The sequence below is a fragment of the Heterocephalus glaber genome, unplaced genomic scaffold, assembly GCF_053883595.1.
Source record: "Heterocephalus glaber isolate CG9 unplaced genomic scaffold, H.glaber_assembly_v1.0 deba00001504, whole genome shotgun sequence".
Lineage (NCBI taxonomy): Eukaryota > Metazoa > Chordata > Mammalia > Rodentia > Bathyergidae > Heterocephalus > Heterocephalus glaber.
In genome coordinates, this window is record NW_028258324.1 from 12,336,425 (window position 1) to 12,349,754 (window position 13,330).

The window sequence follows — 13,330 nt, forward strand, 5'->3', positions numbered from 1 at the left end:
TTTGTTACTTCCACTGCTGCCATTTCATAAAATTCAGCTAGGTGGCTTTTTATTTCTTTCACCTCAGTTCCCCCTGGATCTGTTTTAGGTGAGTTGGGAGTTATGGGTTGTATCTTGCTTCCATGTGTTCTCATTTTCTTTGTTTGTGTTTATTTGCTTTCTGCATTGAGGCTTATAAATTATTTATGGTAAGTACCTTTATTACTAGTATTGAGACCACTATAGGAAATCACTACTTTTCAGAGATGTCTCCCAGGAGTAGCTGGCTTCTGCCTTTTGAGTCTGTCCCATGATCTTCAATTTATTATGGATGAGAAGTTTCTACCTGTTTAGCCTAGCACCCATTTATTTGGTACGGGACTGTAGTATTGTTTATGACCCCACACAATCTAGGTATTGGCATACAAGGAGGAACAATTGATCCAACAGCTGTGTCACCTTGGTTAAAGTAGTAAAATTAGTAATAGCATCAAGCACAGGCTAGAAAATGACAAACTGTGGTAACTATCAATTTGTTGTCTTTAACCATAGGTTCAGATTTATAGTTGTATGACAAAACCTAAGACAAATCAGAAAATTATATATAGTCAATATTTATTCAGTAGAGCAATTTTACCCTAAGGGGAGAAAATTTAAAAGGGATAAGAGGGAAAAATAGAGAAATAAAAGAAGAGAAAGAGATTAGAAGCAAGGCTGAAGGACAAAGAAACATTATCCAAGCCATATTAAACTGGTGAAGATAGGAGGGAAAGAAAGAAGGAAGAAACAAAAGCAAGAACAAAAGTCTAAAATCAGTGTTCACACTTATGAAAACACAAAAAGAAACAAACAAAAAAACCCCAAATGAACAACAACAACAACAAAAACCCACAAGTGATGAAAAAAAACAAAGAAATTTCTCTGTGGCAATTTCAAACCTATGGTTATCTTCTGGGGCCTATAGTTTTGTGGTAGTGTCCATTTCAGGGTGTGACTTAGCTGTCACTGGTAGACTAAGGGGCCAGTCAGAGCCTAGATCCTTGCTGAATAATCCCAGCAACCCTGTAGTAAGATTAAGGCAGAGTACCAGTTCTGGTGCTTTCAACGCCACAGGAGTTCAGGCAGATCCTGGCCTCTGGTTGTGGGGTTGTGGCCTGAGTTTTTCAGACTACAACGCTCTAGGTGTCTTGCCAGTCTGACCATAGCTCCTTGACCCTAGACATCTCCTACAGTTGTCCCTCACCCAGTCACTGTGTATTTCAACACTGGGAGCCCTAAGATGAAGCTAACCCATGGCTACTCCAAATCCTGGGTTCAGTTAGCCCCTCTCTAAAATGGCATCCGAACAAGCACTTGTCTCCAGGGAACATTACAGCCACTTACACTGGAGTCATCCACTCACTGTTTTAACGCACAGCATCCACTGCTCCATTCTACATGTGTGTTTCTCTCTGTAAGTCTCTCGAGTCATCCGCTTTCTTTGTCTCTATGGATTTGATCTACCTTTTTCACACCACATCCAGGAGCCAGGGAGAAAGTACTGATTGTCCCTTCCTTTTTCTGGATTGAGGTCTGTCTCTTCATTTTCCCTGTGGGCTCCAGTTTTTCCTTCAGATTCTTCCTAGGCCCCAAGGATCAACCTCCCTCCTTTTCTTCCCAACTTGATATCTTCCAATGTCTGGATTCCAAATCTTTGTTGCTGATTACCACTCTGCCATCTTCCCAGGAGTCCAAGCAAGTTGTGTTAAATGCATATACCAGGTTACCAAAATGAACCATTCTCTATTACTAACATATGCTAGTTAAAAGAAAAACTGTGTGTGGTGTCACACTACTGTACAGGATCCAGGGGGAAGAGAAGTAAAGGAGAAAGTACAAATATACAAAATAAGAAATTATAAATACCATTGAATCAAGAGAAAATTTTAAACTCATAAAAGACTATCAAACCTTATGAAAATAAACTTGAAAACCTAGATGAAATGAACAGTCTTCTAAGAAAATGTATATGACCCAAATTGAACCCATTTGATTTAGAAAACTCAGCAGACTAATTTGTATTGAAGTAGAAATAAGCTAGGTATGGTGGCACATGCCTTTAATCGCAGAACTCTGGGAGGCTGAGGATGGAGGATGGAAAATTCAAATCCAGCCTGGGTAACTTAGCAGTTTAGTGAGTCCCTGTCTCAAAATAAAAAATTTTATAAAGAACTTGGGATGTAGGATAGTGCAAAGGCCCTGGGTACAATCCCTCTACTAGGAGAAAAAAGTGAAAGAAATATTTAATTAGGAAACTATCTCACAAAACTATCTCATAGGTCCAAGTAGTTTCACATAGGAATTCTACCAAACCTTAAAAGCCAGATAGGCTTGATAGTCTATGGATTATTCCAGAGTATTGAAAAGGAAGGAAAATCCAAAAGCTCCTTTTACAAAGCAAGCATAACACTGGTATATAAAGCAGGTAAAGACAGTACAAAAACAAATCTGCAGAAGAATACAATTTCATGATTAATGATGAAAAGTAATAAGTAAGCTATTACCAAACAAAAAATACCATGACATACTGCAGTCTATTTTAGGAAGCCAAGATTGGTTCAATATTAGGATATTTATTATAATAGAACTGCAAGGATAAATCCACAATTGTAGATATCTATACACATTCTCAATAATGAATAGAACAAATAGAAAGAAAATTAGTGAATACATGGAACACTTTAACTTCCCAACCTGACCTAATTGCCATTTGTATTGCTCTTGACTCAACATTAGCAGAATATCCTTCCCACTTCCATGTACAGAGTATTTACCAAAATAGACCATATTCTGAACCATGAAACAAATCTCAATAAATTTAAAAACACTTGTTGACACCAGGGATTTAGCTCAGTGGTGCCGCCGCCTGCTTCGCAAGCACAAGGTCCCAAGTTTGATCCCCAGTACCAAAAAAACAAAAAACAAAAAACTTGCTGGGTATAGCACTACATCACTGGTAATCCCAGCTACTGGAGAGGCTGAGATAGGATCACAAGTTCTAGGCCAGCCTGGGCAACAAAAATAAAAACTGGGCTGGGAATGTAACTCAGTACAAAGCCCATAAGTTCAATCTTCAATACCACAAAAAAATAAAAATTAAAAAATAAAATAAATTTTAAAACTTCACATCATATAAGGTATTTTCTCTAATCATCTAAGGTATTTTCTCTAGTATAATTAACTTAGAAATCATAACAAATCTATGAAAATTTCCCAAATATTTGGTAACTAACTCTTATGAGCAATCCATGGGTCATAGAAGAAATCAACAGGAAAATCAGGAAATATATGGAATTGAACAAAAAAAAATCAGCTTTGGTAGGATACTCCTAAAGTTGTATTTAATAAGTGAGTTTGCAGAGTTTAAGGTTTGTGACCAATATACAAAAATTAATTGTCTGTGTGCTAGCAACAAGTATTTAGAAATTTAAATTTAGAAAATAGTGTCATTATATTCTAAAATATATAATACTTCAAGATGACTCTAAGAAAAAAATGTATAAGCCATGTACACTGAAAATTGCAAAATACTGCTGAGAAAAATTAAAGATTTATATATCTTATATAAGGATGTGAAGACATGATATTGTTAAGATGCCAGCTCTACATTAGCTTTGACTCCTAGAGCCATATTTGTGTTTCATATAATGTCATTCCAAGAATGTTTTAATATCAACCAGAACTTGAGCAATGAAACCCAATATAAACAGCAACAAATGAACTGTATTATAAATTAACATAACCACATTGAAGAGAATGGTGGAAGAAAAGGAAAGAACTAAGCTAAGTACCTTTGGAAAACAGTATTGTATTTAACTAGATACTATTGGCCTAAAGACAAAATACACAAATATAGTGGAACAAATTCTGCAACCACAGTCAAAGAATTAAGTTTGTGAAGCGAGGTACCACTGTACTGTATTCTAGTTAGTAAATTTCTTGATGTTAGTAATTCTATTATAGTCAGTTTAAACAAAATAAGTGAATACATTATAGATAATGGAAGCCAGATTTCTCACTTTAAAAAAAAAGTTTCAAAGCAAATAAAGGTTAGAATGAACCTTTTAGTGTTGGATTGGAATCAGTTATCTATATGACATGGTTTTTAATATATGTAGGCAGATAAAGAAATATAGGCATGTACATGCATGGATTAGCATACATACATATTTCTACCTGTTAAGAGGGCCTAAGAACAATGATACCCAAGTCATAATGAGCATACATAGCACCTAGATTTAGATACTGTTCTGTACTAAAATGACTCCAGAGTCTTGGAGAAAAAGTTGATAACAGGCCGAGGGAAAGGAAAGTATAAGAGAAGCCTAGACCAGTGGTAGTGAACCTATGGCAAACATGCCACAGTGGGCTATTTCTATCACTGAAACCTTTAAAAGGTTCGCCATCATGGGCCTAGACCATCTTGTGATACCAGAAAATATGGATGGGCCATAAAAGGACAAGACATGTGAAGCAGACACCGGAGCCAATCTGAAAGAACTCTTTTTTTTTTTTTTTGTATTCTTTTATTGGTACATTGTAGGTATACAACACAATTACATTTCTCATTGGGAATTGTACCTTTACATAATGCATCTTGGTTCTTATTTTTTCCCCATTCCTAGCCCTCCCTTCACCCGCTCCACCCTTCCCTATTTACAAAGACTTTATTTCCATTTTTTCCATTTCTCATCATTTTTTCCTTTCCCTTCTTTCCTTTCCCCTGTGCCTCCCACCACCCCTACCCCTCTGGACTTTTTATTCCTATTTTACATTATCTATTATTCATTCTAATCATTGGTACATTTTAGGTATACAGTATAATGACATTCATCATTGGAAAGTTGCACCTTTACATAGTCTCTCTTGGTTCTTATTTTTCACCCTTGCACAGCCCTCCCTTCAACACCTCCAGCCCTCCCTATTTACAAAAATTTTGTTCCTATTTTTCCATTTTCTCATATTAATCCCATTCCCTTCTATCCTTTCCCCTAGCCCTCCCACTTCCTTCCCCTTTGCCCCTTTTCTTCCTATTTCACATGACCTATTATACATTTAGTCCTTATTTACACTTTCAGTTTCTCACACCACAGAAACTATTCGGTATTTACACATGTGTGTCCTATTTATTTCACTTAAGAATATCGCCTCAATGTGCATCCACTTAGCTATAAATGTCTCTAATTTCTCATTTTTTATGGCTGAGTAGTACTCCATTTTATTAAAAAACCACATTTTCTTTATCCAGTCTCCAGTTGATGGGCATTTGGGCTGTTTCCAAGTTTTAGCTATTACAAACTGTGCTGCTATGAACATGGGTGCACATATATCACTGTGGTATGATTCTTTTAATTCTTTGGGGAAGATCCCCAGCAGTGGAATAGCGGGGTCAAATGGGATTTCCAGTCCTAGTTCTTTGAGGTATCTCCATACTGATTTCCACAGTGCTTGCACCAGTCTACACTCCTACCAGCAGTGGAGCAGGGTTCCTCTTTCCCCACAGCCCTGTCAGCATTTGTTATTGGTTGATTTCATGATAGCAGCCATTCTTTCTGGAGTGAAGTGGAATCTCAGTGTTGTTTTCATTTGCATCTCTCGAATGACCAGTGATGTTGAACATTTTTTCATGTATTTATTTCTACTTCTTTGTCTGAGAAATGTCTGTTCATTTCAGATGCCCATTTTTGGATTGGGTCTTTAAATTTGGGAGGTCTGATCTTTTTAAGTTCTTTATAGATTCGAGATAGTAGACCTTTGTCTGAGGAAGAGCAGGTGAAGATTTTTTCCCACATTGTGGGTTGTCTCTTCACACTGCTGGTGGTTTCTCTTGCTGTGCAGAAGCTTTTTAATAAGAAGAAATCCCATTTGTTGATTGTTTGTGCTAGTTCACAGGCAACTGAGGTTTTGTTCATAAAATCTTTTCCTACACCAATGTCTTCAAGGGTTCTACCTAACCTCTGTTCCAACTGGTTCAGAGTTTCTATTTTAATATTTAGATCTTTAATCCATTTTGATTTTAGTTTAGTGCATGGTGAGAGATACAGGTCTAGTTTGAATCTTTAGCAAGTTGAAGCCCAATTTTTCCAGCACCATTTATTAAAGAGGCTATTTTTCCTCCAGTGAGGGTGTTTGGCTCCTTTATCGAAGATGAGATGGCTGAGTGTGTCTGACGTTGTTTCTGCATCTTCTAATCTGTTCCACTGGTCCTCAAGCCTGTTTCTTTGCCAGTACCATGCTGTTTTTATCACAGTAGCTTTGTAGTATAGTTGCAGATTGGGGATTGTGATACCCCCTGCCATGTCTCTGTTACCTAGAATTGCTTTTGCTATTCTGGGTCTCTTCTTGTTCCAAATGAATTTTTGGATTTCTTTCTCAAGGTCTATGAAGTATGCTGCTGGGATCTCAATTGGAATTGCATTAAATCTATATAGCAGTTTTGGAAGTATGGCCATTTTCACTATATTAATCCTTCCTACCCAGGAGCAGGGGATGTCTGTCCATTTTCTGATATCATCTTCAATCTCTCTTTTCAGAGTGCCATAGTTTTCAGAGAAGAGGTCTTTGATTGCTTTCGTTAGGATGATTCCTAGGTATTTCAGTTTTTTGGATGCTATTGTGAAAGGAATTATTTGCCCTATTTCTCTCTCAGTGAGTCTGTCATTGGTGTAGAGGAAAGCTATTGATTTTTGTGTGTTGACCTTGTAACCAGCTACTTGACTGAATTTGGTTATTAAGTCTAGAAGACTTTTGGTGGAGTTCTTGGGGCCTTCTATATAGAGTATCATGTCATCTGCAAAGAATGACAATTTGACTTCTTCATTTCCTATCTTTATTCCTTTTATTTCTTTCTCTTGTCTAATTGCCGTGGCTAATGTTTCCAGAACTATATTGAACAAGAGTGGTGATAGTGGACATCCTTGTCTTGTTCCTGATTTTAGTGGGAAGGATTTCAGTTTTTGACCATTTAGTATGATATTGGCTGTTCGTTTTTCATAGATGGCTTCTATCAGTTTGAGGTAGAGACCATCTATTCCAATTTTTTGTAGGGTTTTTTATCATAAATGCATGTTGGATTTTGTCAGATGCTTTTTCTGCATCTATGGGGTTAAGCATATGGTTTTTGTCCTTGGCTCTATTGATATAGTGTATTACATTACTTGATTTTCGTATATTGAACCATCCCTGCATCCCTGGGATGAATCCCACTTGATTAAGGTGTATGATCTTCTTGATGATCTTCTGCATTCTGTTTGCCAGTATCTTATTAAGGATTTTTGCATCTATGTTCATTAGTGAGATTGGCCTATAGTTCTCTTTTTCAGTTGGGTCTTTCTCTGCTTTGGGGATCAAGGTGATACTTGCTTCCAGGAATGAATTTGGGAGTATTGCTTCCCTTTCAATTTCATTGAAGAGTTTAAGCAGTAGTGGCAGCAGTTCCTCTCTACATGTCTTGTAGAATTCAGCAGTGAAGCCATCAGGGCCTGGGCTTTTCTTAGGTAATAAGTTTTTAATGACATTTTCAAGTTCATTGGTTGATATTGGGTTGTTCAGAATTTTTAGGTCTTCTTCATTCAACTTTGGTAATTCATATGTATCTAGGAATCTGTCCATTTCTTCTGTGTTGTCCATCTTATTAGCATATAGGTTCTGGAAGTAGGTATTGATGATCATCTGGATTTCTGCTGGGTCTATTGTAGTTTCACCCTTTTCATTCCTAATTGCATGGATTTGGGCCTTTTCTTTCCTTTTTCTGACAAGGCTGACTAAAGGTTTATCAATTTTGTTGATTCTTTCAAAGAACCAACTCTTGGCTTCATTGATTTTTTGTATTGTTCTCTTAGTCTCCATTGCATTGATTTCTCCTCTGAGCTTTATAATTTCCTCCCTTGTATGAGCTTTGGGGTTGTCCTGCTCTTCTTTTTCTAGAAGCTTGAGGTTCAGCATCAGGTTGTTTAATTGGGCTCGTTCTGTTTTCCTAATATGCATATTCACTGCTATGAATTTCCCTCATAAGACTGCCTTCATTGTGTCCCATAGATTCTGATATGTTGTATTGTCATTGTCATTTAATTGAAGGAACTGTCTGATTTCTTCTTTAATTTCCTCTGTGACCCATTGGTTATTCAGAAGTGTGTTGTTCAATTTCCACGAGTTTATGAAATTTTTTGAGTTTCTTTTGCTATGGATCTCCAATTTCATTGCACTATGGTCTGATAATATACAGGGGATAACTTCAGTTCCTTTGCACTTACTTAAACATGTTCTGTGTGTGAGTATGTGGTCTATTTTTGAGAATGACCCATGTGCAGCTGAGAAGAATGTGTATTCTGATTTTGTGGGGTGGAAGACTCTGTAAACATCTGTTAAGTTCATTTGTTCAAGAGTTCGATTGAATTCTAGTATTTCAGTACTTATTTTTAGTCTAGTTGATCTATCTATTTGTGACAGTGGGGTGTTGAGGTCCCCCACTACAATTGTATTAGTGCATATATGGCTTTTCATGTCCATTAGTATTTGTTTTATATAGTTGGGTGCACTAGTGTTTGGTGCATAGATATTTATGATTGTCATCTCTTCCTCTTGGATTCTTCCCTTTACAAGGATGTAGTGTCCTTCTTCATCTCTCTTAATTAGTGTTGGTTTGAAATCTACTTGATCTGCCAAGAGGATAGCTACTCCTGCTTTTTTCGGGTTCCTGTCGCATGCAGTATTGTTTTCCACCTTTTAACTTTCAGTCTATGAGTTTCCTTTTGAATGAAGTGTGTTTCTTGTATGCAGCATATTGTTGGATTTTGCTTCTTGACCCATTCTGCCAGTCTATTTCTTTTGATTGGTGAATTGAGACCATTAACTTTGATGGTTATAACTGAAACGTATTGACTTGTCATTGCCATGACTTTTTCTTGTTGTTGGGTTCTCCCCACTTACATTTAATTTCTTGTCATGCCAGATGGGTTCATTCTGCTTTACTTTCTGGGGTTGTGATCCTCAATGTCTGTTCCTAGGCTATTGTGTAAAATTCTTTGGAGTGCCGGTTTGGTATTCACGAAGTTCCTAAGGTGTTCTTTGTCATGAAAGTATCTTATTTCTCCATCCATTTTGAAAGATAGTTTTGCAGGGTACATCAATCTGGGTTGGAGGCTGTTTTCTTTTAGGGCTTGGAATATGTCACTTCAAGCTCTTCTTGCCTTGATGGTTTGTGTTGAGAAGTCTGCTGTGATTGATGGGCTTTCCTTTGTATGTGATTTGTTTCTTTTCTCTGACTGGAGGACTTTGTTCTTCTGTTGTGTTTCTGGAATCTTAACAATTCTATGCCTATGTGTAGATTTTTTTTGATCAAGGCTATTTGGAGTCCTATATGCCTCACTTATCTGTATGTCAAGCTCTTTTCCCCTGCTTGGGAAGTTTTCTGCCATTATTTCTGTGAAGAGATTTTTTATGTCATCGCCACTCTCTCCTGTTTCTTCATTGAGCCCAATCAGTCTTATGTTATTCTTTTATGCATCATCTAGCAGCTGCTGGATTGATTTCTCATGTTCCCTTATAATTTTGAAGCAATTTTTCTTTTCCTGGTTACTAATTGCAATCTTATCTTCTATATCTAAAATTCTGTCCTCACACTGGCTCATTCTGCTGTGTAGACTTTCAATGGAGTTTTTCATGTCCTGGAAATCTATTTGCATCTGTTTTATGGATTCCATTTGTTTCTTATGTTGGGATTCCATCATGTTCCTCAGCTCCTCTCTAGATTTATTAATCATGTCTTGCACTAGGGGCACAATTTCTCCTGTTATCTCAGAAATTATTTCTGATTTCATTTTTTCCAGATCCCCTTTTGTTGCCAGTTCAGTGGGTCCAGATGGTTGAGTATCAGAGTGTTCCATCTCATTTCCCTTTGTGGTTGCTGTAGGTGATCTGGAAGTCTGGTTTTGAGACTTATTTATTTGTTTTCTCATTTCAACTGGGGCGGGGGGCTGTTAGTGCCTGCACGGATTACCTCCTCTGAGCTGGGTGAGGTGGGACAGGGGCCGGGAGCAGCGGTAGGGATGGTGACCCAAAAGCCCTTTCCTGTGGGCTGGGAGCAGCTGGAGGGATGGTGGCCGGGAAACCCCTTCCTCTGGACCAGGAGCAGTGGGATGGTGGCTCAGAAGCCCCTCCCTCTGGGCCGGGAGCGGTGGGAGGGATGGTGGCCCGGAAGCCCCTTCCTCTGGGCCAGGAGCAGCGGAACAGAAGGTGGCCGAAAAGCCCTTTCTTCTGGGCTGGGAGCAGCGGGAGGGATGGTGACCAGGAAGCCCCTTCCTCTGGACCAGGAGCAGTGGGATGATGGCTCAGAAGCCCCTACCTCTGGGCCGGGAACAGTGGGACTCAGTACCTTGGTCTGGTGGTCTGGTGTCCTCTGCGCCTTGGTAATGTGGAATCAGGTGGCTGCCTGTCTGCAGTGGAGTGATTCACTGTCTTCCGCGTGACTCAGGACCTCGGTAGGGCGTGCACAGACCTGCCTGTCTGCAGCGGGCTGATTCGGCGTCTTCCGCGGGACTGGGGACTTCGGTAGGGTGTGGGCAGACCTGCCTGTCTGCAGTGGGGTGATTCGGCATCTTCCTCGTGACTCAGGACCTCGGTAGGGCGTCTGAAAGAACTCTTGATAGCCAAAGCTAGATCAATTTAAGCCGCAAAAATAAATGATCGTATAGAATTGCAATCCATAGAATAAAATACCCATAAGCCTGTACTGACAGAAAGTGAACAAATAAATATATGGGAGACAAGGGATATCTCCTCTTGTAGAATTCCAGTTACTAAATGTAGAAAGTATGAATGAGAGAAATGCAAAGTCACCATTAGGTACTACAACATAAATATTGCAGGCAGGATCCACCAATGAATACTACCATCAAGGGGCATAAGTTCAAGGAAAAAGAGGTTATTGGCATAGTCTCAAAGTATCTCCCTTACGATTTTTTTACCAGTTATCAAAGGAAAATTTTAACTTTATGGTACAGAATGCAACAAACACCACTTGAACCAGGTGCAGTCAAGGTTAACATCAGATATGAGACAGTCTGGCACTGAAGAGAACACATTTCTCACTTCTGTGCTATTCATGCTAGAAATAGTAATGTACACCTTCATTATGCAGAACTTCAGACAAAACCAAATTGGGAGACATTCTGCAGAATAACTGAACAGAACTCATTAAAAGCATTAAGATCATGAAAGACAAGGAAAGGAACTATCAACAATTAGCAGAGAACAGTGAGACATAAAAATACAGAGTATGATCCTAGAACAGAAAGGGGAAAAATGGTGAGATTTGAGTAAGGTCTGTAGTTTAGTATTGTATCAACATTCATTCCCTAGTTTTGATCATTGTTATTACAGGATGACGGGAAAAGGTCATAAGAAATTTTCTTTGTAGTATATTTTATAAGTCATCTGTAAGTCTAAAATTATTTCCAAATTTTAAAAGATCAAAGATATGATAAGGTCCACTGGTTTTCAGACTATGTTGGTAGGCATGCATAGCTAACTGCTCTGAAGAAACAAAGACATAACTGATGTCTGTCCATTGATGACTAGCAAATTAATAGATTTATGTATGTTTGCATAGGAGTTGCCTCCAATTATTAAATTAACAGTAATTATCTCTAATAGATTCTCTAGGCTCAAAGTGCTTTAAAATTCTAATTAGAAAATAATAGTATTTAAAGGTTTCAATTCTAATAATCTTCAATGAGAACAAGATAGTAGGCTTTAAAATAAAACATTAAATTGAAAACAGATTTGTCCACAATTATTATTATAAAAACTGATAGCTGCCTCACACATCTTCACAAAGACAGATTTCAAACTACTTGGCTGAATGGCTTTTTTCTCAAAAAATTTCTCTTGCCTCTACAGTCATTTCCATTGGATTAGGCATATCGTTCTTTTTGTGTAAATATTACTTAGCAACCCCTATCAAGATCTGTGGGATAAATTCCGTGACATGACTTGATGTGTTAAAATCACAGTATGGAGCCGGGCATGGTGGTGCACGCCTGTAATCTCAGCTCTCGGGAGGCTAAAGCAGGAGGATAACCATGAGTTTGAGGCTGGCCTGAACAAATAGCAAGATCCTGTCTCAAAAAATAATAACAACATAAAAAAATAGTAATAATAACAACATGGGCTGGGGACTTAGCTCAGTGGCACCGTGCCTGCCTCACAAGTACAAGGTCCTGAGTTCGATCCTCAGTACCAAAAAACAACAACAACAAAATAGAATTACAGTATAGTACATAACTCTATTTCATTCACAAGTCACCAACTATATATGTGCTGCCCAAGCAAGCACAACAAATCACCAACTATAGATAAATTAAAATTTAAATTACATTTAAGTATACTGTGTATACAGAAAATCAAATAAGTATGCTTGTAATAAAGTTTGAGCTTAAATTATTAAATTTTAAGCACATTATTCAATTTTATTAGCAGGTTTACTTATCTGGAAACTTACTATACAGAAACAAAAAATTCCATAGGGTTTTTTTGTGTGCTTTTAATTTTGTTTTGGTTTTTATCTTTTTCAGGATGTGGTGGATACACACCCTGGCCTTACTTTCCTGAAAGATGCTCCCGAATTCCACTCCCGCTACATCACCACAGTAAGCTGAGTCCTATTTGTCTTAGTATGACTGTAATGCACCTTTTCATCTTTTATGTGTGTATATGTTGGTACCAGTGATCAAGCCCAAGGCCTCATGCACGGTAGGCAAGTGCTTTAGAACAGAGCTACATCCATAGCCTGATCTTTATGCTAATGTTTACTCAGGCTATAATGTAGAAGAAGGGATAAAATTGAATTAATTATTTCTTTATTCATATCCATTTCTCTTCTTATATGTGTCTGGTGCCTCAAAGAGATCTCTCGCTTAAATAAAATTAAAGTAATATACTTACTCATTCTCTCTGGACTTAAGAAGTATACTTTTATTCTGTTATGGAAATTGATATCCAGTTGATCTTTAACATTTTCAAATAATACTGAAAATAATTTTTAACAGTTTGTCCCAGAAAAAGATGTGTCTGTAGCATCTCAAAGTTCAAGCTAGAATAATGAGAGATAGTTTGTGTGTAAACAGAAAACAAGTCATGTATGAGTCTAGAATAACCACAATCCCTTGCTTTGTGTCTCAGGCACAGTCGTTGGCTCCATCACAGGCAGGGCATAACCATGAGGCCTGTAGGGCCCATGACAGCCATTGCATGCATTCTCTGCCCTCCCTCCCAGATTATCTTCAGGAGTATTACAAACACAAGCCCTAGGAAG

General features: G+C 38.0%; 1 protein-coding gene across 9 annotated transcripts in view; it reads left to right on the top strand.

Moving 5' to 3' along the window:
* Window positions 1-13,330, top strand: part of Ppp2r3a (protein phosphatase 2 regulatory subunit B''alpha) — a 184,016-nt gene that overhangs the window by 103,202 nt on the left and 67,484 nt on the right. For all 9 annotated transcript variants that reach the window (XM_021246462.2, XM_087186182.1, XM_087186184.1 and 6 more), the window contains one exon: window positions 12,591-12,665. In XM_021246462.2, the coding sequence (XP_021102121.1) occupies window positions 12,591-12,665 (75 nt within the window). The remainder of the gene's footprint in view (window positions 1-12,590; window positions 12,666-13,330) is intronic.